The 27,360-nt window shown below is 32.8% G+C and overlaps 1 protein-coding gene across 3 annotated transcripts in view; it reads left to right on the top strand.

The window, feature by feature from the left end:
* The window catches only part of Rps6ka6 (ribosomal protein S6 kinase A6), a 91,029-nt gene that overhangs the window by 4,514 nt on the left and 59,155 nt on the right, over positions 1–27,360 (top strand). For all 3 annotated transcript variants that reach the window (XM_085684960.2, XM_048417982.3, XM_085684961.2), the window contains 3 exons: positions 10,807–10,938; positions 14,293–14,352; positions 18,360–18,473. In XM_085684960.2, the coding sequence (XP_085541086.1) occupies positions 10,807–10,938; positions 14,293–14,352; positions 18,360–18,473 (306 nt within the window). The remainder of the gene's footprint in view (positions 1–10,806; positions 10,939–14,292; positions 14,353–18,359; positions 18,474–27,360) is intronic.

Genomic DNA, 27,360 nt, shown 5'->3' on the forward strand with positions numbered 1-27,360 from the left:
GGAATATTTTGTGAAATCGCATGAATAATAGAGGTTTCTAAAGCAAGTTTCTGACTACAATTTTATTTTGTTATTGTAAACTTATTTTGTAAATTTAAACATTAAGTGGAATCATATTTGTGCTTTGAAAAATGACAGTGGCGTTACCGGGGATAGATTGGAATAGGTGAAGTATTGAAGGTGGGGCTATCAGGAGACTGTTGTATTCATAGAGAGAGAGAGTGAGCATTTTGGAGGAGAAGTGAGAGGTTAGCAAGATAATTGATCAGAGACATCTTGCAGTAGAAAAATAGGTAGAGCATAGTAACTGATTAGATGTTAGAAAAAAGAGGCTAGGGTGAACAGCTGCTATTAGAATCCTAATTTCAGTTTAACAGGTAGTTAATGTGTGCTTGCTAATATAAATCTGTGCTAGCCAGTCAATCTTTGAAGTAGAAAGAGAAAAAAAGCAAGGTGAACACCCTTCCTCTCCAGTGTGGTCTTGAACAATAGTAGACTATTCCTATTTGGCCATCTTTGTTATGGTTCAAAATATTTAGTACCGATGTACTTATTATTAGCTAAGATTATCCATGCTTTTAAAGTGATCCTTATGCACATTATTTTTTGTTTCACCAATGTTTGAAGTGGTGAATAGTCACAGAGTCAGGAACATCTGCATAGCTTATATATTTTTGCTAGGTTTATATTGAATACACCCCTCTCCTATGGAAGTCCCTTTCTTGTTCTTCCAAGTTTACTTTTAAGCCAGTCTAGTCTCCAAATATTCAGGTCAGCTCATTCTAGGGCAGGGCCTCTACATTTCCCTACCTTGATTAATTCATCATGAGAAGTAATCATTACCTTGATGTTCAATAGTAGGACCTACCAGTGGTGCAGTTGTTTTCTTGGGCCACATTATTTATAACTACCACTCATTGTCTTCTCATTTCTACTTTTGAGAAGGAAATCAAGATATTTATCTTCCTGTGCTTGTTTCCGTGGCTGGTGCTATCACTGTATTTAGTGATAGTTCTAAAGACTTAGTAAGCACATGAAATTCAATACTTTGTCAGAATTTGACATATGCTTACTTATGTTATGTCTAAGGATTATTTACTACTCTTCTTGATAGCAATTTTATGGGTACATTTTGGAAATTTTTCTTTAAATGGAAAAGAGTTGCAAGGAAAGAGATTTAAGAGATAAACTACTTCATATCTAGCTTTGGCTTATCATAGAGATTTGTTGCGAATTTTCCTGCAGGTATCTTGTGTAACTAATTTTACTGCCATGTTTTAATCTGTACATCTGTAGTCATACTCCCAATCTCCAGTGTGTGTGAGACAGAAAGCAAGTTTGCCGCATAAGGTTTATTTCACAGAGTATTTGAGATGGTTTATAGGAAATATAATTGATAAACGCTCGCTAGCTACTAAAATGGAAAGTAGCAAATAATATGGAAAGGGTAGAGGAAGGATTGAAGTAGAGGATGCAATAGAACACAGATAAGCAAACTTTCGGGTGCTTTACATTTTAATACAATTTTACTATAAAATTTGGCCTTCAATTTCTTGTTCTCAATTCTCATTGAATATTAGATTAACTTTGGGATATTTTTTTTAAAGTTGCCCAAGCCAGTGGTGTACTCTTAGATATGTTGATAGTAAACTGCTTTGGAAAGGACCTCAACATTGGTTTTCAGATGGTTATGATATCTAGACATTGTAAACAAATCTAGGCCAAAGTAAAAAGAAAAATAGTCCTGTAGAAAGTCAATTCCTAAGATTGGAATTAGAAAAATAATTTTACTGTGAATTATGATTTACTTCTGAGTGTTTTTGGTATGCTGTTTTAAAGATGTGACTGGGACCAAAGGAGATATTTGATCTGTTTTATGTGCTAGTGTTGTTTAGTTTTAAATGACTTGCTTTCCCATCGTACTAAAAACAAAATTGTAGAGTTCTAGCTTATTGAGATATAGTGTGGCCATGTAATTAGGAAGTTGTGTTAGTCATTCTTCTGTCACTTAATAAAATATCTGGGAAAATAATCTAAGACGAAGAAAGGTATTTTGCTTCACAGTTTCTATGAGTTCAGTTCACAGTCATTTGTTCTCATTGTTGTGCGCTTGTTCAGGTAAAACATTATGGTGGGGAGACCATGGTAGATCAAGGCTACTTTTTGTGTGATTGCCAGGAAGCAAAGAAAAAGGAGAAGGAGAAGGAATGGAAAAAGTATTGAGAAAGCAAGACTGTCAGGTGCACATTTAGTCACCTTCTTCCCCCTCCTAGGTGTCACCTACAACTTCCAGCACCTTCAAATATCATCACCTGATTATTTCGGATCCAAAGCATAGAAATATTAGTTAAGTAAGGGAATAGTGGCCCTATTTGATTAACAAATATTTCATTTGTATCAGCTAGCTAAATAAGTAATCACTTTTTTTTGACTCACACTTTTAGGATTTTAGTCTGTTATGGCAGGGAATACATGCTAGAACAGTTCAGTTCATTACTTTAAGAGTGTGGCAAATCATCACTGCAAGAATAAATGAATACTTAGAGACCCTTTTAGAGGACACATATGTAGATACTCAGAAGAGATAGGATCACTTAGTAGATCAGATTTTTAGACAGTATTAATTTGATTTCCTTTGTTCCTTGTGTGTGTATGTGTGTAATGCTGTATGTGTCAGATCTTTCTTTTCACTCTTGTACAGTGTCCTATTATGTGGTCTTAATAAGTTTGGCTTATCCATTATTCAGTTAAATAATTGGATTGTTACTAGTTTGTAATAATTACGACTAAGGCCATTATATAAGTTTGTGTGTAGATACTGATTTGAATGGGACTTCATTTACCTTGGGTAAATACTTATGAATGAAGTTGCCATGTGAAAGTTCCAACTTCTTTGAATTTGTGTAACTACTTAATATTGCTAGTTAAAATTAAAATATTTATTTCTTCTGATAGGTGTATAGTGGTATCACACTTTTTTGAGCTTCTGTTTCTGTTATTACAAATATTGTTGGCAATTTTTTGAAACACTTATATGTCATGCACATGTTTTTTTCTAGTGAATTATCTTAATTTTTGTCATTCTTAAATTATTTGCTTTCTTATGAGTTTTGAGAATTCTGGGAACAGGTTCTTTATCAGGCGTTGACTTGTGACCTTTTTCTTCCATTCTGTGACCTGTATTTTTATTTTATTCTCTTAATACAGAGTAGAGGTAGACCAGGCTGGCCTCGAACTCCCAGAGATCTACCTGTCTCTGCCTCCCGAGTGCTGGGATTAATGGTGTACTGGTGCTGCTTTTATAGAACATGTGTGCTGTTTTCACTCAACTTCAGCTTTCTATAGGCCATTGGGTCATGATTTCCTCGGTTAATATTTGCTACCAAGTTTTACTAATGAAAACATATTTTGGGTAAGATGTGCATCTTAAGCTAATAGATTGTAGTAGCTTTCTTTCTGCAGAAACAAACATTTTATTTGTAAAAATATTTTTTATGCCTTTTCTTTACCTTTTTTTTGGTGAGGTGAGCATACTATGGTATTGTATGTTTACAGACTCTGACTTGGGTTGGGTTTGTTTTTGTCTTGTTATTACTTTGATGTGTTTGTTGGTGGTAGTTACTTGAAATTTTTCATTTTTAAAATGGAAATCAGTATGTTTATGATTATTTTGAGACAGAAATACGGCAGGTATACTTTATATATGTTTGATAGGAACAGTTTTTTAAACAAAAATGTGTTTGTCATAGACAAAGTTCTTTAACCTTGAAAAATAACACAATAGACAATTTATACTCATTTCATATTTTCAAGGCATTATAATGTAATTATATGGACATCATATTTCTAAGAGGTTATTATAGTGAGAAACATTTTCTACAAAAAATATTCATTTATGCTACATATAATACATGGGTTCTTTGCAAGTAAACTTTCCAAAAGTGTATGACATAGCTCTTATGAGACTGGCAATATGGCATATGCATTGGCTTTTGTAATACATTGATCTTACTCAGACGTGTTTAAGTTTTTGGTTCTGATGTCAGCTCAATACAGTAAACAAACAAATTCCTGCTCATATAGAAAGCATATACTGTTTTTATTCTGTAATTAAATGAATTACAAAACCCAGATGATCTCCAAATACTTTTGTATGTATATTGTATGGATATGCTTAATAATTACAATTCAGTAGCAACCTAGTACTTACTACTATCAGTAGTAGTATTTTTGAAAGCATAATGATTTTTGGATTTGTTTTAATTAGTTCTAAATGTTATTTGATATTCATTTACTTATCAAATGAGTAAAATTTATTTATGATGCATAACATAATAGTAGTTGCTTGATAGGCTTCATTGGGTACTGTTCCTGCCTTTTTAGCTGAGTGTCTTGTATGTATATATGTGTTCATTCATTTATAATCACAAGGAAATGTCTAAATAGACAGTATATTATGTTAAAAATACCAACAAATTTTGGCCTGCAGAAAGCTTTAAAATATTTTTCTGAGGTGTTAATGTTTTAGTTTCTATGCCATTACTCATAGACTAAGTGATACATTTTACTCTTTTGCTTTAAAAAGTACTGGTAGTTGATCTGTTCCTACTTAAATAAGCTGTCAAGGAAGTAGAACTTTAAAAGCAGAAAATGCAGCTTCAGTGTGCATCTCTCAATTCAGTTTGTGACTTGTTACCTTACATTATTTTCATTATTCTTGAGAGGGTTTAGAACCATGCCCATCTTGATTTGTTTTCCGATATTCTAAAATTATTTCTGCTGCGTATGAAAGAAAAGTTATTTTTACTAATGAATTGCTTTAAAATAGTTAATTGAATTGCGTATCTTATATTAGTTACTTTTTTGTCATTTGTCCTTGTGACAAAAGTGACAGAAATAATGCAAAGGGTAGAAAGACCTATTTTGTTTTAAGTTTCGAAGGGATGGTCCATTATGGCGACGGGTATAGGAAAGACACATAAGGTCAAGTCACATGGGCCAGGAAGCAGAGGATAGTCAATGTTATAAATCTTTTATTCTCCTTTTCCTATTTTTATTCACGTGGGCCCTATTCTGAGATGCTCCCTGCTTTTCAGTTAGTTAATCCTTTCTGGAAACACCCTCACAGATAGACCTAGAAGTATGGCTCACCGATTTCCTATGTGATTCTAAGTCTAGTTAGGTTAACAGTGGAGACTGACTATCACAACTCTCATAGGTACATTAGACTTCCTGTATTGGATATTAAAACAATAAGAGTTCCAGAGGTTTGTTTTCTAAGTTTTCAAGCTATTCTGGAACTAATGCTAGCTCTTAATTTAGTCATGTTTGATTTTATACATACCATATCTAATTGGAGAACTATGTACTAAAATTATGGCAGACCACATAAATAGCTGTCGTAGGAATAGTAGTAGATTTTAAAATTTATACTGATTCTCATAACTTTATAATGAAGTTTTTAAAATGAAGTTGTTCAAAACCTGGCTAACAATATAAACGGTGACTTTAAAGTACAGGTTTAACTGTGTTGCCAGAGTGATTTCATTATCCTTGTCTCAAAGTGATCCTCCTAAAGAACTGAAAGAATGTTTTGTGACACTTTGTCAGATTTCTTTGCTGTATGTATTTATTTATTTATTTGTTTATTTAAATATTTGGAAGCCCTCAGTATTGACCCTAAGGCCTTGAGAGATATCCGTAAGCAGTCCTTGATAGATTTAGACAGGACCTTGGATAGATAGGCCTGAGAGTTTATTTCGGCTATTAGGCCTTATGGCTCAGGAAGATTATTAAGACCACAGTAGCCATTTCTTTTCTATAAATTACAGTGTCTCTGTCTCTGAAGGTAGTGGTTTGAATCCCTCTAGTGTTTTGGCAAGGTATCCAAATTAGATAAATATTACAACCTGATGACATATGATAGAAACTTAAATATAATCATCTTTTTAGCTTTTATATTTTTAAGTTCTACATTATTTGAGAGCAGTGTGATTGACATTTTTTTGGTGTTAAATCCCTTTGAAATATGTGATGCCACACTAAAATATTGAAAGTGAATTAATACTGGTTCCAAAAATTGAACTAAATATTCTTAACCCATTAGTCTCTTAATGGGATTAACAGCGTCAAATATCCAATGCACTGTTTTTCTTACTTTCATGGAGATGCATTTGCAGTTTTCTGCAGCTAAAGTTATGGTTGTCTAATTAGCATTCAGGATGCTTTGAAACTGAAGAATTCATTTTGGTGGCCTTTTTTAAGATCTGGAATTTGTGTTGCTTTTGTCTTAGTCTTCCAGGTGCCAGGATTACAAGTGTGCACCACAATATTTGTCTCTTGGTGGATAGGTTTTCGAAAAAAATGCAAACATTTAAGAAACATTAGAGAAAAGTAGCTCGAAAATAAATGTTGAGCTAAGTTCGTGCCTATGATCCCAGCTATTGGGAAGCGGAGGGAAAATAAATGTTGAGCTAAGTTCGTGCCTATGATCCCAGCTATTGGGAAGCAGAGGGAAGAGGATTATGAATTCAAGACCAATATGGAGTACCTAGAAAATTCTAGGCTGGCTCGAGTTACATAGTGAGATGCTATCTAAAAAAATAAAAGAAAATAATTGGATGTAGTTTGTGGTGGCACTCATGTAATAACGGTATCTGGGAGGCCAAGGCAAGAGGATTTCTGTGAGTTTGAGACCAGTCAGGACTCTATATGGAATACCAGGCCATTCATGCTATATAATAAAGGCCTGTGTCACCATCATCATTCCCCCCACCACACAAAGAAAATGCAGCTTGGTTTTTATGAAGCTATGATATATTCTGGGTTAACGATATCCTCTGTGTACTGTGCAACTTATGATCACACAGAGTTGATATTTTAGTCTGTTGTTTCACTGGGAGGATACCTTAAATTTATGCTTATAATTTACAAATTATATTGACTAGAGATTAGTAACTTTTCTATAGGAGGTCAGGTAACTCTAGACAATATATGACATATGACATTTAACACATGGGCCATAGTTTAGATGAAGGGCTTTATTATGTACTCCCTGACATTTGTAATAATTTTGCTAACAAAAATTAGACTTAAGAAACACATTTTTAAAGTATTCACATTTTGAAATAATTACCATTTAAAGAATGATTTGTAAGAAATATGTTGTGTAGTACTCCATTGTGTAAATGTACCACATTTTCCATATTCATTATTTAGTCGAGAGGCATCTAGGTTGTTTCCAGGTTCTGACTATGACAAACAATGCTGCTGTGACCATAGTTGAGCACGTGTCCTTGTGGTACTACACAGCAGAAAAAAAATAATGACATCTTGAAATTTGCAGGCAAATGGATGGAGCTAGGAAACATCATATTGAGTGAGGTAACCCAGACCCAGAAAGACAATTATCATATGTACTCACTCATAAGTGGTTTTTAAACATAAAGTGAAGAAACCAGCCTACAGTTCACAATCCCAGAGAACCTAGACAACAGACAACATTGAGGACCCTAAGAGAGACATATATAAATCTAATCTACATGGGAAGTATAAAAAGACAAGATCTCCTGAGTAAATTGGGAGCATGGGGACCTTGGATGAGGCTTGAAGGGGAGGGGAGAGGCAGGGAGGGGAAAATGTATAGCTAAATAAAATCAATTTTAAAAAAAGAAATAAGGGATATTTTAAAAAGTCTTATTGCTAACCTAAACTATGTTTAAAAAAATATTTTAAATGAGATGGATTCTGTTGGCTTTTAAAATAGGAAATTAGGGTCCATATTGCTGACTCTGGCTAAGAAACTGCTCTACTCTTGTAGAAGACAGGTTTGATTCCCAGCACCTATGTCAGGTGACTCCTAAGTGCCTGTAACCCTAGCTCCAGGAGATATGATTAGATATCCTCTTCTGGACTCTAGACACTTGAAGTCAGACTTGTACATCTGTCCCACAATATATTTATAATTTAAAATAAGTATTTCTAAGATTAAGAGTCAGACATGATAACAAAATGACTTGATTGAAATTATGTAGTTGCTAGAGAAACTTTTAGATATTTTAAGTCAGAAAATGCAGCAGGTATTATGGTACTGAATTTAAATCATTCAGATTACAAATACAGTCATTCCTTTCTACAAATACTTATTCAGGACCTATTTCCAGGTAATGTTCTATGTTGTGGAGTAATAGGGTAAGAAGCTGTGATCTCTTCACTCTAGAACTTATGAAATGAGATATTTAACTAGATACTCTTTCTTTCCTTTTTGTTTTCTTTCTTTTTTTCAAGACAAGCTTTCATACTAACCCAGGGCCCTTGGAACTTACTGTGTAGCCCAGGTTGGCATTGAATTCACAGCAAACTTGTCTCAAGTGTGCTAAGCTTACTAGTATGGGCCACCATACCTACTTATTTAGTGTTTTTTGATAGAAAAATATGGGAGTTACTATGAGACTGAATTTAGTCTATGTAGAAGGAAAAGGAGAAAGTGTGACTTCACAACTTGGTTCAGATGAACTGACATGCAGAGAATGGGTAACTAAAGTAGTAAAGATTCTAAAGACTATATATATTTTTAATTTTGTTTTTGTGTCTTGAGTATATGTTATTAGCTAATTCATTTCACAGCAAAGCTTCATAACTGCTTTTTAAAGACCTGACTAAGGAAATAGCATGGAAGTTGTATGTATTTGTGTCCTTAAGAGTCTCTTTATATATTTTCAGATAAGTTTTTTTCAGATTGATTTGAAACAAAATAGCTCCTTTAAAAACTCATCCCAAAGCAATGGCCATGGCTGGATGGGCTGTGCCTGTCAAAGAGCCAGGAATTTAAGATCATTAGAAATCTGGAAAGAATATATTCTTTCTAAGTTATTTAAGTGAGTATTTTAGGTACTATCTAGCTTCCTATAATAATCTCGACTGTGCCATTCAGTCTAAAAGATTAAAGACATAAGTGTGGGTCAACAAGATGGTGTAGCAGGTAAAGGTGCTTGCTTCCAGGCCTAATGACCTGAGTTCTGTCCCTGAGACCCATGTCGTAGAAGGAGAGAACTTACAAGTTGTCCTAAGACTTAACTTACACATGCTAGCTGTTGTAGCATGAGCCTTGTTAATTCAATGTAATAAAAAATGGAAATAGATAAATATCTGCTGTAGCTATTAGTTAACCATTCATCCCCTATACATCCTAGCCTCTGGTAACTACTAGTTTTCTACTTCTATAGGATCTGCTTTTTAAAACTTCTACATGCAACTGAATTCATTATTTTTGATCGTTTGGTTTTGAGACAAGATCACACTATGTATTCCTGTCTGTCCTTGATCTTTCTATGTAGACCAGATTGGCTTTGAAGTAATGGAGAGCCACTTGCCTCTGCTGCTATTTTAGCTTCTGTCTATATGAATTTGGCTCATTTGGCACTTCATATAAGTAGAATTATAAAGTGTTTGTCTTCTTGCTAGTCTCCTATTTCACTTAAAATCATCTCTTTAGGGTTCATCTATTTTGTAGTATGTGTCAGGATTGTTTCTGTTTTAAGGCTGAATAACATTCCATTGTGCACATATACTACGTTGTTATTTATGTAACTACTGACATATGCTTAGGTTGTTTCATCTTCTTCCGGTTTTGAGTACTGCTGCTCTGATCATTCAGTACACAATGATGTCTTTGAGACTCTGCTTTCAGTTCTTTTTGTTTTACAACCAGAAGTACAATTACGTATAATATGCTAATTCTATTTTAATTTTTTAAGCAACAGCTTGATTTATATGACATCTATGCTGTTTTACATAGTTATCAGCACTATACAGTTTACTCGTATCTGCAGCTATGATGGAAGTGTGTTTGTAAAAAAACAGATTCTAGGCTATGTTCTGAGATGTACTGTAAATTGAGCTTGTATTTTTGTGATTTTTGTAGTCTTTCATTGAATAGCTTAATATATCAGAAGTAACTATATGGTGATAATCTCACTTTGTAGACCTTCCTAGCTGAGAATTTGTTGTGTAGCACAGGCTAGCCTGAAAGCCATAGCAGTTCTCCTGCCTCAACTTCTCAAGCATCTGTGTCTATGAAAGGAATATGAAATTAGTGTGTTGTATAACATGCTTATTAAGATAGTAACTTATTTTCCTAGAACAGCATACCTTCTTAGTCTTAACTATCATGCAAATGTTAATCTCTTTTTATCTCTTTTTCCTATGTTAATTAGTAAGATATAATTTACAATTTCTTGTCTGTAATATGAGAACAAAGATATGAGTTTAATAAAAACATTTCTAAAGTATTAAACCTGTAAAAATTTTCTCTAGAAAGCCTTTTAGAGAACTTTTAATCCTAGACACTTTTGAGCAGTAATGTTGATTGTAATAAATATCAGTTGCTACATAACACTTTACTGTCTATTTACAGATTAAACAAAGATATATTTATTATCACACAGTCTGTATGGGCCAAGAATATGGACATGACTCAACTAAGTCTTCTGCTTAGTCACACAAACCTGTAATCAAGGTTTCGACTCTTCTGCATTCTTATCTGGAGGCTTCACTGGGGAAGGTCTACTTTTAAACTCTCAAAGATTTTTGGCATGGTTCTTTTCTGAGTATTATTAGCTGGAGGTTTCCCTCAAGTTGCTTAGTAGTGCAAGAAGATGGCTACAGTCCTTTGTTGTGTGGGTTTTCAACATGACCACTTAGTTCAATGAAGACAATAAGGAGAGCTTCTAGACTTTTTTGGCATAATGTAATCATATAAATGAAATCCCATCACCTTTGTCATTGTTCCTTTTCTTTGGAATTCAGCCACAGGATATGTTTGCCCCGAAGACGGCTGAGGTTATACAAGAACATGAACAGGAAGAGGTGGAGGACATGGGGGATTATCTCAGACTTTGTAAGACAACGGAGGTTGTACAAGAACATGAACCTGAAGAGGTGAGGATCATAGGGATTATCTCAGAGTTTGTTTGCTGCATTGAATCACTTGGAAGTTTCTTAGTTGATATTATCAAGAATTTGACTCAATATACAGACATAGATCATTATTTTAGGTATTGCAAAAGTACCTTTAAATTTCAATGTAATTTGCTCTAGTTTTAGGTGAAGGAGGAAGAAGAGGGGGAAATAATAATAACAATAATAATTGACCTTTTCTAGAAGCTGTCAGTATCCAACATATAGTCATGAAATTTATTTGAGAACAAAATTTCTTTAGAATATCAAATTCTTAAATGTTTTTTTTTAACACTGTATACTACATACATACAGTCATTTTGCTTGCTAGGTGTATTTTGGGGGATCCTGGAAACTACTAGTATGTAATAATACTATAATATTTGTTGTGAAGACTGATGGCTTATATATGTTTTATTAATGAAATTATTAATTTACATCATCTATTATTTCTTACATTGTCATTAGCCTCTTTCTGATGTGTATATCTTTATTTTCTTGATGTTTCCAGGCTATTTGAAAGTACTTAAATTCTTTTCTGAGAAAATTAAAATAATTGAAAAGTACTCTTTATTACACTTATGAGATCTGTTCACTTAGGTTTTGGGCCCTTTAATTCTTTCGTTGTTTTGAGAGAGAATCTTGTTGCATAAACCAGAGTGGCCTTGATCTCACAATCATCCTCTCCGTTTCTCAAGTGCTTCAATTATAGGTACCAGGCTGGACTTCCCTTCCACACTTAATGGGGGCAAAATATATCGTTTATCTTCTCAAATTAGAGGTTATATTTTTAAATAGAATTTTGTTTTCTTAGATCATTTTGGATATATTTTTGTTTTTACATGAGTGAAAAATGATTTAGATTTTAGTAAGCGCCTGTGAATTCTGTGATATTCCATAGATTGATATTCTTATATTGAAAACCTGTTCTTTGAAGATTGATAACGTAGGAAAAATTAGGTGTTCTGTTTGTGACGGGGATGATTCCCAGGATGCCATGATGATTTTTGATTCATTCCAATTCATTTTATTTCTAGTTTCTCCAGACTAAACGCTTCATGATAAATTAGTCATAAGATGGTATGACTAGTATGCAAGCAGTAGCTAGGTAACAGAGGGAAGTCAAAGTCGCAGTTCTTTTTATACATAACTTTTATGTATAGACAAATATGAGAATCACTTTATTGTAAAATTTTAGCTATCAGGATTCTTTCTTCCTGGGTTTTGAATTATTTGTTGAAAGTTGATTGTTAATGACAAATTTATAGCTTGTGTTTTTAAATAGCACATTCCCCAATCTATTGAGGTAAGGTATAAGATAGTGCTGTCATATTCAGAGATTAGAAACTCTGGGTGAAGAGCTGATATGGAATGACTCCCTGATTAATCTATATTGGTTAGTTTTTCTTTGTTCCCTTTCAGTTTGCTTTTTTTCAGCATTGCATTCTTAGAGCTGTCCATTCAATAATGACCACTTAGGAATTGGCTTCTTGAGTTGGCAAAGTGTGTGGAAAGAATCTGATTTGTCAGAATTGTTAGTAGTTCTTCCTTTTGGTTGCTATGTGATCTTTTATTGCTTGTCCAGGACTGGTTGAAAGACAGATTATATCCAATTTATGGCATTTGCTACTAAAGCTGCTCTGTCACATGCACAAACCTTCGCTCACATGTGTCTTAGATAAATGTTCTTCCACTGTTTACTGGAATCTAATTTCTCACTCATGGTTAGTCTGAGTTTTGAGTATTAGTTAATCATTTTTCAAAGATGTTCTTGTGTTTTGGTATTGTAGTTCCTACATGTGCAGATTGATGTTGAAGCAAGTACTTGAAATAGGTCAAGCCTAGAATCAAGAAATACCTCTATTGTAATTTCTTATAAATTATCCATTTTCCAGGAGCTTTAATACTGTTTCTCTGGCCAGAAATAGGATTTTCTTACAAAGCCCTAGTTCACATAGCTTTGTAGTATTGTAGCTGTTCTCTTAGTGACAAAGGCAGCGAATAAAAAGGGATTATACCTATACCTTTCTTAGCACAGGGATTTGTTTTCCTGCTTCCTCTGGAGAGATGTTTTTCTTTTGATTGGTCCATGTCTTAGTGTGGTTGGATATTGAAAAAGGAAAACTGTGGATAAGTTTAGAAAGTTTCCTTATGATAACTACCCCAGAAGTATATCCTTCTTGGGAAGTTTTGCTTACGCCTATAGTAGAGAGGATTCCATGATTCAGTCTTCCCATTGGCCAAAGTCAGGAGATACAGGTAGAAAATAAACTCTGAATTGTTTATCAAATTTGGTATCTTTCCCTATTTAGTAAGGGAAAAGAAGTGTTTACTTCTCAGAGTCCCAGGATAGTTTCTTTAGTATTCTAAATAGAATTTTTAGTTGATAATCAGGGAAGTGGTAGACTTAGTGAACTTGCTCTATTTTAGGTGTCTGTGCCTTTAGTAGTTTTATTTAATCTGTCCTTCTTTCTGCCCATTCATCTAATTTTGCTTTTCTGTGATCTCTTACAAATTGGCATTGGTTAAATTCCTTTTCATTTAGACCAACTTACTGTTATTTAATTTGCAAACTCCTTAGGTCAGTGAATGATCTTTGTATACGTTTTTTTTTTTTTTTGTAAAAGGCCAAACAATAAATATTTAGCACCTTGTAGTTACAGTATCTCTGTAGTTACAGTATTTCTGTCACACTGTTTAACTTTGCCCTTATAAAGTGAAAGCCATCATGGGTAGTGTGGAAACAAATGACTGTGACTGTATTTCAGTAGCATTTATTCAGGAAAAGGCAGCTAACTTGATTTGGCCTGTGGATCATAGTTTGTAAACCCTTGATCAAAACCCTCCATATTTAATTTTTTAAAATTAGTGCTTCAATACATGTAATTATCCCCAAAGCTTTGCATGTGAAAATGTTTCTATAGCTACCTAAAGCTCCTGTAATTTAAGTTTTATTTCTGTATGGTATCTTATGAATTTAAAATTGAAACATATGAGATTTCCCATTATTCGTTCATATGAAATTGTTCCTATTATAACATTCTTTGACTATATCTAAGGTATATTCTGGGAGATTTACTTGTATGTGTAAGGTCATTCATTGGTCATGTCACAGCATTAAGAAGCATGTAGTGAAACATAAAACTCTGAAAAATTGAGGCTTTAAGGACAATATTTGTACTCTATTCATAAATTGCCTTTTCTAAATAATTTCTGTGTACCTTTTGTTTTTCAGGAACTTGTTAGGTTGTGAAGGGAAATGCCCAGTGTTTTATTTTTCTTAGTTATTCTTGTTTCGATATCACTGAACTTAACATTTTGAAAAATGTTTTTCAGGTAAATGATCTTAAAATGGTTGATGAGCCAATGGAAGAGGGCGAACCAGAATCTAGCCTGGTAAGTATCATGTTAATTTAGTAAACATCATTTGTAGCATATAAAGAAAAAAATGATTGGAAAAGAGAAAAGTTTTATCAGTTACAGAAATGTATTTTAGTAAATCTGTAATAAATGTAAAATTTTGAAATGATTTCATGTGGTCCTAGCTGTCCTTAAACTTAGTGTAACTAAGGATCCCTTGAATTCCTGATGCTTTAAGCTCCACCTTCTGAGATCATAGGCATGTACTTCATATCTAAAGTTTTAAAAATTTCATGTTTTGTTTGTGCATGCACTAGGTATACACACAGAGCTCCATCCCTACCCTGTGGTTTTTTTGAAATGGAATCTTACTCTATAGTCCAGGCTCCCCTTAAACATTTAACACTCCTCTTGCTTCAGCCTCACAAGTACTAGGATTACAGGCTTTAATCGTAGAGCTTGCCCAGTGTGTGGCTTTTCAAAAAACAACTTTGTTGAAAATATACAGGCCATAAGAATTATCAATTTGAATATAAGAAATTATATTTTTACTTTTTAGTATATAAGAAATGTAGTTATTTCAATGTAGTATCCCCTGAATTAAACTAAAAGAGATTATCTTCAACTTCAGAATAGAAAGGAAATTTATCTTTAATATGAGACTATAAAGATGGCTTGAAATATTTAAAATCCAGTTTTTAGCTTTTAAAAAGGATTGAATTTAAATTGTTTCAGAAGTCTCTAACTAGTTCTAAAGATTGTTTACCCATTTGGTCATTGTATTTAAGGCCTGTGTTAAAGATATAATGTATAAGATCTAGTTTTGTGATAAATATTCTTAAGATTTTAGGAAAGGTCAGACTAATATGGACATTTCCGTTAATGTTATGATTTCATAGTTACTGTCTTTTTAGGTATTTTCATAGCCTTTTTTTTTTTATTTAGAAGGAACTTCCAATGAATTATTTTGTTATTTTCTCTTCACTACTCAATTAGTATTGTTGGACAATTACTTTTAGGTGGAATTTATGCTTCATAATAAAGTATGCAAAGATGATACGTGTAACTTAATCTTATAGATACTTTATATTTTTGTAAAGATCCTATGTGACTGAGATCTGAAATGGTAGAGGGTTTATTTCTATTTTATAGATGAGGGAACCAAGACTGATGTAGTTAGAATAGATCAGCCTAAATAAGAATTAGTTTACTGTCATTCTTTGGTCTCCAGTCATAAACATATAATCTTGTAGTGTTAGTATTCTGCGACTGTTTTCCAATGTGTTCATTGTTTGGATGAATTTAGCTAGTAGCACTTTGTTATTTACATTATTGTTAGCCTTTGTTCAAAGAATATTACATTTATACTGGCATGACTTTTAGTGACACTGCAGCATTCTTTGCATGTTGTTCTGTCGCAATACTTGCTTTAACAAGTCCACAGCAAAATGGCTTCTTTTTAAATATTTTTGTTTTTTTAACTAAAATATCTTTTCTGCCTTAAAATAAAACAAATGCTTGAACAGATTTTGCATTGTTATATAAGCCTAAAAGTATTTAGTCTTTAAATAGTGCCATGTTTTTGTTCTGGAGGCTAGTCTTACAATCTTGTCACTCTACTGTATTTGAGGTATAATAGAATGCGACTTTTTGTCATCGTCTCCTTTTCATTATAACAGTTCCCCATAAGCAAATCAGTTGTCAAATGAATGACGCAGTATTTGATTGTCTAGTGTTAAGCATTCTTGGCTTCCTTAGTTAAAATAAAAATGATCAGAATGTAAAAGTTGTGGTTCAGCCTTCTTAATTTTTTCTTAATATTAAATACACTTTTGAGTTCTAGAAAAGTACCCAGCACTGTAGTCACATTTGCCTCAGATTTGTCATTTAATGTGGAAAATGCAGTGAACTCTGTGCGGAAGTTATTAAATTTTTATTTTATAGTACCAACTTCATTTTCACAGATAGGCACTGTCTATATTTTCTAGGACTGCCCTAACAAAGGACCACAGACTGAGTGTCCTACACAGCAGAAATTAATTTTCTCACAATTCTGCACTCTATTAAGTCTGCCATCAAGGTGTTGGCAAAATTGATTTTTCTGAGGTCTTTCTCCTGAGTTTGTAGATGGTCTATGGCTTCACATTCCCCCCACCCCGTGTGTGTGTGTGTGTGTGTGTGTGTGTGTGTGTGTGTTTGCTTGCACAGCCTTTTTGTGTATGCAAGATTATCAGTCATTTGGGATTACATCATAGCCATATGATGTTATTTTTTCTTAATCATCTGCTTAAATGTCCCTAGTACAGTAATACTCAGTTCAACCACACTTGAGAGTGTATATCTGACTTTCTGTGTCATTGATGTTATTTTAGCTGTCAAGAAGACTAGCTCATTGGGACCATTCTCTTGTCCTCTTTAGCCACAGCCACCATTGATTAATCAGAGAATTAAAGGGGCAATAGAATAAAGAACATTTGACTTGAGACATTGTAGAACTCAAGCTATTTGAATGTGTCAGTTTTGTTTTCTAGATAGTAATGGGGTTGAATCAGAGATTATACCTTCAGCTTTGCTATTTTGTAATAGGAAATCCATGAAGATTAAGAAAAATTATTAGTTACTATGCTTTCCATACAGACTAGAATTACAACCCACTTGAGTATAGTCATAATACCTGAGAGTTGTCATCTATGATGGGATAGAAATATTCCCTTGGAGGATTTCTTTCTAACATAGATGGTAGAATACTTGTATATCATTTATATTTAAATTATTAATAAAAGTTCATGGCATGGGAACATTTTTGAGTTCTATAATTATTTTTGTGAGTTTGCTTTGCATTGATCTGGATACTAATATGCTTAAGAATATAGTAAATTACTATTTAAAAGGACTTTTGAGATTTTATGTTTGCTTTCTCACAATTTGCAAGGTTTAATCTTTACTTTTTCTGTCTCTGTCTCATAAGTTGCACTTCTGTTAGAGGCTTAAGCATCTAAGTTCCTCAACTGACTATGGTGTGTTCAACCCCAATTGATACATCTACAACACACCTAAGACTGCACACCTAAGACTCAAAGAACATCATGGAAGAATGATTGGACAGATCATAAGAGTCAGGGGACCATACTGGCTGATGGAAGATAGTATTCTCTATATAGGACAGGGAAGCTGCAGCCATGAAATCTCAACAGTAAGCTTGGATAAACAAGACCTAAATAATGATAACACTAATTGACATGCCATTATGGAAGGTAGAAATCTCATAAGGACCCATCCCTAGAAGTGCTACAAACAATTAATGACAACTGAGAGAGGAGAATAAGTCTAGCTCTCTTTGATGAGTTCCCTAATTGATTATTCAGTGCCAAGTCACCAATCTTAAAAACATATGTAAAATATGAACAATACTAGATAGACCCAGCAGGCTTACTTATATATTTATATGTATATATGTGCAATAATAAACAGAGGGTATGAATTTGAGAGGAAACTGATAGAGGGTACATAGGAGGAGTTGGAGGAGGGATGAAGGAATTATGTAAATACAGTAGTCATCTAAACATCAAATAAAAATACAATTAAAAATAAATCTTAATTTTTAATATTATTGTGTTATTGTTATCTACTTATAAAGATGTTGCATGAATTTATTTCACATGCTTTCATTTATATGAAATTATATATTAAGAGTTGGGCTTTGGTGGCACATGAATGTAATCTCAGTATACAGAAGGCAGAGGCAAGAGAAGTGTCAAAAGTTTGAGGCCCATGCACTCTCACAGAGCAAGTTCCAGTCTAGGTATACATTAGCATGAGTACCTCAAATGAATACCACCACCAACAACAACAAGACCTGGCAACAAAAGAAATGAAATTATATCTCTGTGTTATATCAGGAGATAGGAATTAGTCCATAAAACAAAGTGCTAGATTGATGGGGTTTGGTATTGTGTAACTTATAGGGTGACTTTTTTTTTTTAAATGGAACTAATCACATGATGTTGGAACTGCACATTAGTATTATTTGGATTTTTTTGAAGGATGAAGATGTTAAAGAAATTCCTATTACACATCACGTGAAAGAAGGATATGAGAAAGCAGATCCTGCGCAGTTTGACCTTCTCAAGGTTCTTGGTCAGGGATCTTTTGGAAAGGTAATAAATACTTTTTCCTACATTTGTTTTTCTTCTTGTTATTTAATAGAAATGTATAAACATGCATAAAAATCATTTCTATAGCTCTCAAAGGATGTGAAAATGACTGTTTAGTTTTATGTTTTATTTCTGTTTTGATTTAGATTTGTTATGATCTTCAATAGTAGTCAAGGTGTCCTACTCCCCTGAGCTTATATTTCTCTATGTAAAAACCACACCATGTTCATTGTTGGTTGTATAAATCACATACTTGATTTTTATGAAGATATTTTAGGTGTCCTTTTTCATGTTCACTAACATAACTGGCTATCTCCTGGTGATGTTACCTCTGTTTCTAGCTCTGTATGAGAATTTAGAATTTATGCTGTAATTTATGTTTGAAATCAGAAGCTATCCTACCATTTCTTGAAGCAAAGTAGAACTAGCCTAGATAATTTGGAAATGTTGTGAGATTCTTGCTTTGAAAAAATTTTTTAGAAATATTAATTCATATATTGTATTTGTTTATTAAGTATTTGGTAATATGTTTCTCAGAAAGAAAGTATGTGAATCTGGATCCTGTAGATTGTATACCCAAAATCTAAGGCATGAAAATTTTCTAATGCATATAGTAAGTGATAGCCTTTAGGAAAATGACTGCTATCATTTGTTGGGAGAAAAATGGGAGAAACAAGATATCATAGTAGCTGAGATTTAGTTATAAAGCAGAAAATTAAGACAATTGAGCAGTGATTAAGACATTTGTAAGAAAATTGATTTACTGAGTATTCAGTGTGTACACACTAGTTTAATAAAATATATTGCTGAGTATTAACTAGACAATTGTTTGAATGTAGTCTGGTATCTATATGGTATAGAATATATGAAATAAATAGAAATATTTTTAGGACATAAAAGACAAACTGAAATGGCTTACGTTTGTCAATGAATGACCTAAGATGGATGATCTTGGTTATCAACTTGACACACCTGGAAAAGAGGGAATCTCAGTGGATGCACCTCATTCATTAATTTGGCCCATGGGCATGTTTGTAAAGTATTACCTTAATTGATGGTTGGTGTAGGAAGGCCCAGCACACTGGGTGGTACCTTCCCTGGGTACGTGAGTTTGATCTGTGTAAAGAAGGTTGCTGAGCAAAATAGAGGAAGCTTGCCAGTGAGCAGCATTTCAACATGGTCTCTGCTTCAGTTCCTGCCTTGCGCTTCCGCCCTGGCTTCTTTCCATGATGGACTGCAATATATAAGCCAAATAAACCCCTTAACACTCAAGTTGTTTTTTGTCATGGTGTTTGTCATAGTAGCAGAAAACCAAGTCAGACAGGGAGAAAACTTGAAGAGTAGGGTGGAAAGAGAAACTAGAAGGGCCTATTAATAGGTTGTTGGTAGAGGAGGAATTATAAAATTAACTTGTAAATTAGGTATATATATTCTAGATATTTATTTTTAATGTTTCTGAGATATATATTAATTTAGAACAGAGAAGTTTTTATATCTCAAAGTATAAATGCTTAAATATTTGACAAATAAGTTAACACAGAAGCATATGAAGTTATTAAAAGTTTTGTTATTTAATATATAATATATATTCATCTGTGCATTTATTTCTTGCTTTGTATTATAAAAGATTTAAGAATTCTATAGGTAAACAACAATTAAAATTGAAAGTAAGTAGTATAAGTTGGATATGGTATTATTTGCCTATAACTCTAGCACTTAGGTGGCTGAATAAAAAGGATGCTTCTGAGGTTGAGGCCGACTTGTGGTGGGTACAGAGTGGTTTGAGTCTATCTTGGGTATATAATGAAATCCATTCTCAAACATCCCAAAATCAAAGGGAGGAGAAAAACAAACACAACCCTAAAAGCAAGTTGCAATGTGGATAGAACAGAAAAATCAGAGCAGGAAAGATTAGATAAAGCCTGGAATATACACTATTGTTTACAAATATATAACATAGGTTCTGGAACCCTTTCTTAAGCAATTCAGAAAAGAGATTAATAGCCATCATAAAAGAAGCAGACTTATTCAAATGCATTAGCATTGAGAGTATCTTTAAGGTAGAAACATATTAAACAAACCATATAAATTTTTTATTGCTCTTCATAAAAAATAATGTATAACAAAGTGAGTTTTTCTCAGTAACATCTTCATATTAAATATAACAACAGGCTAACAAGTTGCTGGTGTGGTTCTTAAATTCAGGGAACACTGTAAATGTTTGGTTTTAAAAAATACATTGTTGAAGCCCCTTTTAAATCCATAGTTGTAAGATACAAAATAGTGAGATTATGTAGTTCACCAACCAAAGATATGAAGGTAGCTTTTGTTTTGCTTCTGAGGATGTGAACATACTTGTTTGTCAGTATTGCATCATTTGTGTAGGCATTGTGTGGGTGTGACTTGTTATATGCTGATCATATTCAAGAATTTGGCCAAGGCTGTGAATCAGATACATGTAGGCCCAATTCCAAGAAACTTCGGGCTGTACAATCTTACTTAAGTTTTTCAGTAAAGGTTCCACTGTTAAAATATAAGCAATAGGAGTTTGAGATGTTGTAAAGTTTTATGATATTTAATGTTTTATTCTTTTTAATGGAAAAAAATCCTACTAATGTCAAAGTCATATAAAACTGTACATTAATGAAGCAAGGTTTAATGAAATGGAGTTTAATATTCAAAGAATGTTATGAAACAGAATTGATTCATTGAGGAGATAAACAAAATGGACAAATATTTAACCAAACTGACCAATAAAAATATAGAGAAGACACAAATTGATAAAAGTAGAAATGAAAAGGGGGTAACAAACTCCTGAAATTCATAAAATCATTAGGTAATGCTTTACAAACTTGTAATCATAAATTGAAAAATCCATAAGAAATTGATAAATTGATTGACATGTAACTCATCAGAATTAAACCAAGATTATACAAACAGCATACATGTACGTATATCAAGAATGAGAAGCAGTAAATTACCAAGTTAAATTTAAAAGTCCAGTACCACATGAACTCCTCATGTTTTCATTCATGTGCTTATGTTTTCACTCATATGCAGAACATATATATGCTTGTGTGTGTGTGTGTGTGTGTGTGTGTGTGTGTGTGTGTATACAGAGAGAGAGATATAAGACAAGACAGTAGAGGCAGAGGAATAATTTCAAAGAAATTGGGGAGTGTTGAAAAAGAGTGAGTAATAAAAGATATGTGTCAAAGTCAAATGAAGAGAACTGTTTGAGTGGAATCTGTGGTCCAACAAGAGACAGTGGGTGTGGGGAAAATCAGAGTGGAAGTAAATAAGAACAAGACATCATGCTATGTATGTATTACTATATCATAATAAAAACCTGTTTATATACTGAGTAAAATTAGAAACAACTGTGTCCCTATGGAAGCCATATGGAGAATGGTGTAGTGACCGTGTGAAGTATACTGCTGTGAAGTAATGACTACCAATGAAAGGTAGTACACCTGAATATTACATCTTTAAAACATAAAGTATAAAAATTTGGCATTGTCAGACTAGATTGTATATAGCATAGGGCAAGTCGATTATATAATACGTGTATTCATGGATTATTAAATATTTCCTTTTGTGATAAGCCTCTAAATTTAGGACTTAAAATGAATTTTGAACACTGAACTATTTTATTTTTGTATAATTGATCAATTATCAAGTGATAGTTTTAAAAATACTTGGTTGTGTTTTGAAATAAGTCTCTAGTTGGTATGGTCTCTGCAATCAACATTTAAATATGTGATCTAATTTACTTCCAAGTGTTTCCTGAGTACTTACTAATGGACAATATAAAAGTCCATGTGATAGAGAAAAAAATACTTTGAGGTAACTCACTCATTTCCCTTCTGGACAGGTTCCCACAGTCTAATGTAACTGGGGAGATCTTGATAGGCACCATAGCTATATTTGTAGTTGATTGTGAGAAGGTAGAAATAGGTTTTTGCTTGTTGAAAATGGGATATTATGGAATTAGCAGTCACTTTTTCAGATTATGAAAGATAACATGACATCTTTTATTTGACATTTAAGAATAATAGGGAACACTTGGAGAGCTATGAGGAATGATTACTGTGTACAACTTAATTTTTTCTTGAAGCATGGGCTCTTTTATCCTTCCTTAACTGCCTCTTCCTTTAATATTCTGTTCTTTGCAATACCATTGATGACTGTGTTCTACAACAGTAGTTGTCAGAGGTGTAGTCTGTGTGTCTCTAGGCATCTCCAAACTCTTTCAAGGAGTCCTTAGGTCAAAACTGTTTCATAATAGCCCAAATATTTTTAGAACTGCTGTGCACAATAACAGTAGAAGCTCCAAATAGTACATTTGTCATTGGGTTCTTTACAGCCTCGCACTTAGTTGAAGAATGTCCTTGATGAGATATAATCAGTTATTTCCTTTATTATATCTCAGCCATCAAATTCATATCTTTTTAATAGTCTATAGAATTGAAAATATAATGAAACATTTTAGTTGCCGATCACACAAGTTTTTCAAAGCAGAATACAAGTGAAAAATTTTGAGTTATGAGGTAAATAAGTTATTTTTCATAGATTTCTTATATATCTGTATTAATTTTTTGAGAATTTAATAACAATTTATTTTGTTTATAACCATCCCCTTACCCCAGCTCCTCCCATTTTCACCCTCATTTTCCTACCACCCAACTTCTGGGTTTTTCTTTTTTTTTTTTTAATCCATGTAATCGAATTTTTGCTGTCCAATTACTCTTAAGACTGGGGCATGTCACAGAGTGTGGTCAGCCTACTAGTGGGCCACTCCATTAAAGAAAACTGACTATCCATCTTCTAGCAATAAGGTTCTTAAAAATGTAGTGGTGGGACTTCATACCCATTTCTCATTTTCTATACTGGGATTTTATCGGGCTTGAGATTGCACCAGTCCTCTGTACATTCTTTCACAGTTGCTGTGAGTTCATATGTGCAACTGTCCTCTTGTGGATCACTATTCTTACTAGAAAGAAATGACTTATAAACTATGGTTACTTAAATTTGAGTATTGATAGTTTTTGTTATTGTTTTTGCAAAAAAAATGAATGGTGTGATTCTATTTTATAGGAAAAAATTACTGGTCATATTTTTGTCTATTAAAAGTAGAAGTTTGAAGAAAAATGAATTATTAAATTTTTAATTTTTTAAATTTATAAATTTTGTTATAAAAAAACTTGATTTAAATAAAAATATTACACCAAAATTAGTCAGGCTGAAAGTCTATACAACAAAATCACCTATCAACAGTTCATTAAGTTCAAATTTCTATTTGAAATGGAAACTGCAAAGCTTCACATTAAATTTTATACTTTCAGTAGTAAATATATTTTATGAACTTATCTACCACCCAAACCAAAAATATCCATGACAGAATTAGGACTTGAACCAACAATTAGCTTTATATGTTTTTCTTTAACTCATGTCTATAAATTTTCTTCTTCCTCAGAACTGTAACATTTTGATACCTTATATAATTTAATGATTAGGTAGCTATGCCAGCATTTGGAAGGTATTTGTAATTAAGTGAATCAATATTTTTCAGATAACCTGTGCATCAAATCAAGTATGGGTACCAAATATATTCAAAATGCAGGGGGGGCCAGTATATTTTTGTGTAACAGAACATAGCTAGATAAAAGGAATATGGTTTCAGATTCTCTTTTAAAGAAACTGCTAGTTGTCGATTTCTGATATATCAGGACAGTCACAATTATATGAAAAGATTATTAAAATTCTATCTCCCAAATTAAACTTGTGAACCCTGATATAAAAAACAATTTGATTTTAACATGTTGAATATAGATGCAGATATATGAATCCAGTTGTCTTATTTTAAATTAAGTAGGTATTAGCAAAAAATGTAGTTCAGTGTCACACTTTTCATTTACTTTTTTATTTTGGAAAATATAATTATCTTTAAAAACATTTATTAATTTTGTTCGTGGCACACACCTTTAATCTCAGCGTTAGGGAGGCAGAGGCTTGTGAATCTCTGTGCATTCAGGGTCAGCCTAGTCTACAGAGTGAGTTCCACGACAACCAGGACTGTTATACAGACTAGAAACCTTGTCTCGAAAAACCAAAAAAAAATCATTTATGATATCATATGTAGCATGAATGATAAAAACCCAGAGACCGATATTGGGGTTCAATCTGAAGATCAGAAAAGCAAAGCAATTAGCCACTGACTCTTACCTCTGCCTCAGACTAAAATGACGATCCTGCCTCCAAGAATCTCAGAATGAGACTGTGTCCCAGAGCTGTTTCCTCCCATCATATATTCCTCTCTAGGGATGTGATTAAAGGCATGCACCTCTACCACCCAGCTTCTATGGCAAACTAGTGTGGCTACTGGGATTAAAAGTGTGTGCCACCTCTGTCTGGTCTGTAAGCCTCACCAGTGTGGCTCTTTTACTCTCTGATCTTTAGGCAAGCTTTATTTATTAAAATATAAATGAAATATGACTATAATCATACAAAATGTTTAGTGTTATTCCACTAATAAATACATAATATTTTTCTTTTCTAATTTTAATATGGCTAATATGAATAGATGTAACCCAAAGAATCAAGCTCTTTGGAATCTTCAATAATTTTTAAATTTTAAAAGATGTGTTTAAGCCTCAGAGATTGAGAAAATAACTTTTCTGTAAGAGTGAAACATAATTTTATATGTGGTAGAGTAAAAACATGTAAGATGAGTTGACTTTTTTGTTTTTAATTTCTTCATTATGGTGATTTTGATTATAAAACAGGAAACTTTTCCTGTATTTAGTAAATCTCTGAAACCTTTGAGTCTGGTACTTAGGGTCATTGACATTTGCTTAGCTTTGCAGTTTATTATTTTAGTTATGAAAATCCATTTTACTTAGTGCTTTAAAATGGTAAATAGTACATCTTTAATCAGTTGTATAAACACATACCCATCTGTTCACTGACAGACAAAACTTTGGCCAAAACTTATATGAGTAAGTATACTTCTGGAATTGGAACTCTTCATCTTAAACAATTTTAATTTTTATATAACATCTTGTCTTCATAATTGATCAAGTTCTTTGGTCTATTCTATATACTAGCTTTAAAGATAAGTTTTTGTGATGAAATGTACTGTCTCAGTACTAATAAATTACAAGATTTTAATTTTGAATTTAATGCTTCCATTATAAATGGTACTGATGGTAGATGATGGGTATGCTGATTTTGACACTATTTACTCAAATGCTTATTGTTTTTATTAATAAAGTAATTTGTGAATTATGATTCTTCAGTTTTAAATAAAGAAAATAAAACAAATGGAGCAGCCATTTTGAAATCATTTGTGGTGCTATCCACATTTTCTTGAGTTTCTACATTAGGAAAATTTGCTTGGTGTTCATTCAGATTATAGTAGAATGTTAATTCTCCTATAAAATTGACATGCTATAGTAGTTTTAATCCGTTCATTTAATACACAGATATTGATCCGCAAAATGTGTGGTTGGGTTTAGCTTTGAAGCTCTTCTGTTCTCAATATTTGTTCCATATTGTAGAAAATAAACCTTCTATGTGTTAATATGTGGACTCTTTCATTAGTCTGCTCCAACTGTGATTATTATCAACTAATTAGTAGTTTAGTTTTGCAGATGGTTAAAGATAGAGTGTAAGCATTTAGAAACTTCCATAGGAATAATTTTTGATCTGTGGGATATTAATGGTTATATTTAACATAGCTTTAAAGTTCATTATTCTAAATTCATTTGATTATATTTTGTAAAAGTATCATCTACAATGAATTGGGGAGAAAATGTTAAAAGTAACATCCTGGGTTAGTGTAAAACTGTACCATGAAGTGATCTTCAGGTACGATCTAAAAGTTTCTATTCAGAGAGAAGAAAGCAGAACCCCCATGAGATATAAAAGTATAAGTAACTGTGTGCTCAACCATAGTGAATGACTATAAGGTGCATATAGCATGTCATAGATTTTGCTGCTATGTAATTGTTACATAGCTGATATGGAATAAAAGACTTCCAGATATACTTGTCAAAGAGGAAGCATGACAGACTTAACAGCTCTTGCATTGGCAATTTTCTGTAAACTAACTTTTTTATTTAGGTTTGTTTCCAATTTAAGTGACAATACTTGATTCAAATGAATGAAGTGTGGTGCGGTGATGGTAGGCTTGGGCAGAGAAAACAAGTATCTGTTAATTTAAAAAGAAAACACTCTTTCCTAGTGGGTGCCCCCCTCTCTTTATGAATATACATGTGGTAGGGTGTGTGGGGGTTGCAGAGGACAACTTGTCGTAATTAGTTCTCTCTTCAACATGTGGGTCCCAGGGACCAAACTCAAATATTGAAAGCGATCCCTGTTACCTGCTCATTCAACTCAGCAGCCCATAATTTATAATTCCTACAAACTGTATACATAATTATCTTTATAATTAAAGTGCTGTATATTCTAGCTTTTATGGATCATCATTTGAGTTTGAAGAAATATTATTTAAGCTCATTTGGTAAATTTAGGCTTTATTGTCCACATTTTTTATTGAGATATTTTGCTATCATTATTTTACCTCATGGGTAAGCATTGCCTTTGATTATTCTTTGTTCTAAAATAAAATACCTAACAACTTCTAAAACAAATTAATATTTATGGTGGTAGCATTTCTTTGATTTTTATTAAGGCAATGCAATTTTAAAACAAAATTTGTACCTCAAATCTATGTTTCATTTTGTTATTAATTTCTTGAGCCACAAACTTCTCTAAGTCCAGGAAATGCTATCTACTTAAACATTTTCCTTTTTCAGTTAGTAAATATACAGAGTTTGAGTTGTTGAATTAAGGGAAATGTAAACAAATATACATTATAGCATAGCTA

The sequence above is a fragment of the Myodes glareolus genome, chromosome X (genome assembly GCF_982192425.1).
Source record: "Myodes glareolus chromosome X, mMyoGla1.1, whole genome shotgun sequence".
In the NCBI taxonomy this organism is placed as follows: Eukaryota; Metazoa; Chordata; class Mammalia; order Rodentia; family Cricetidae; genus Myodes; species Myodes glareolus.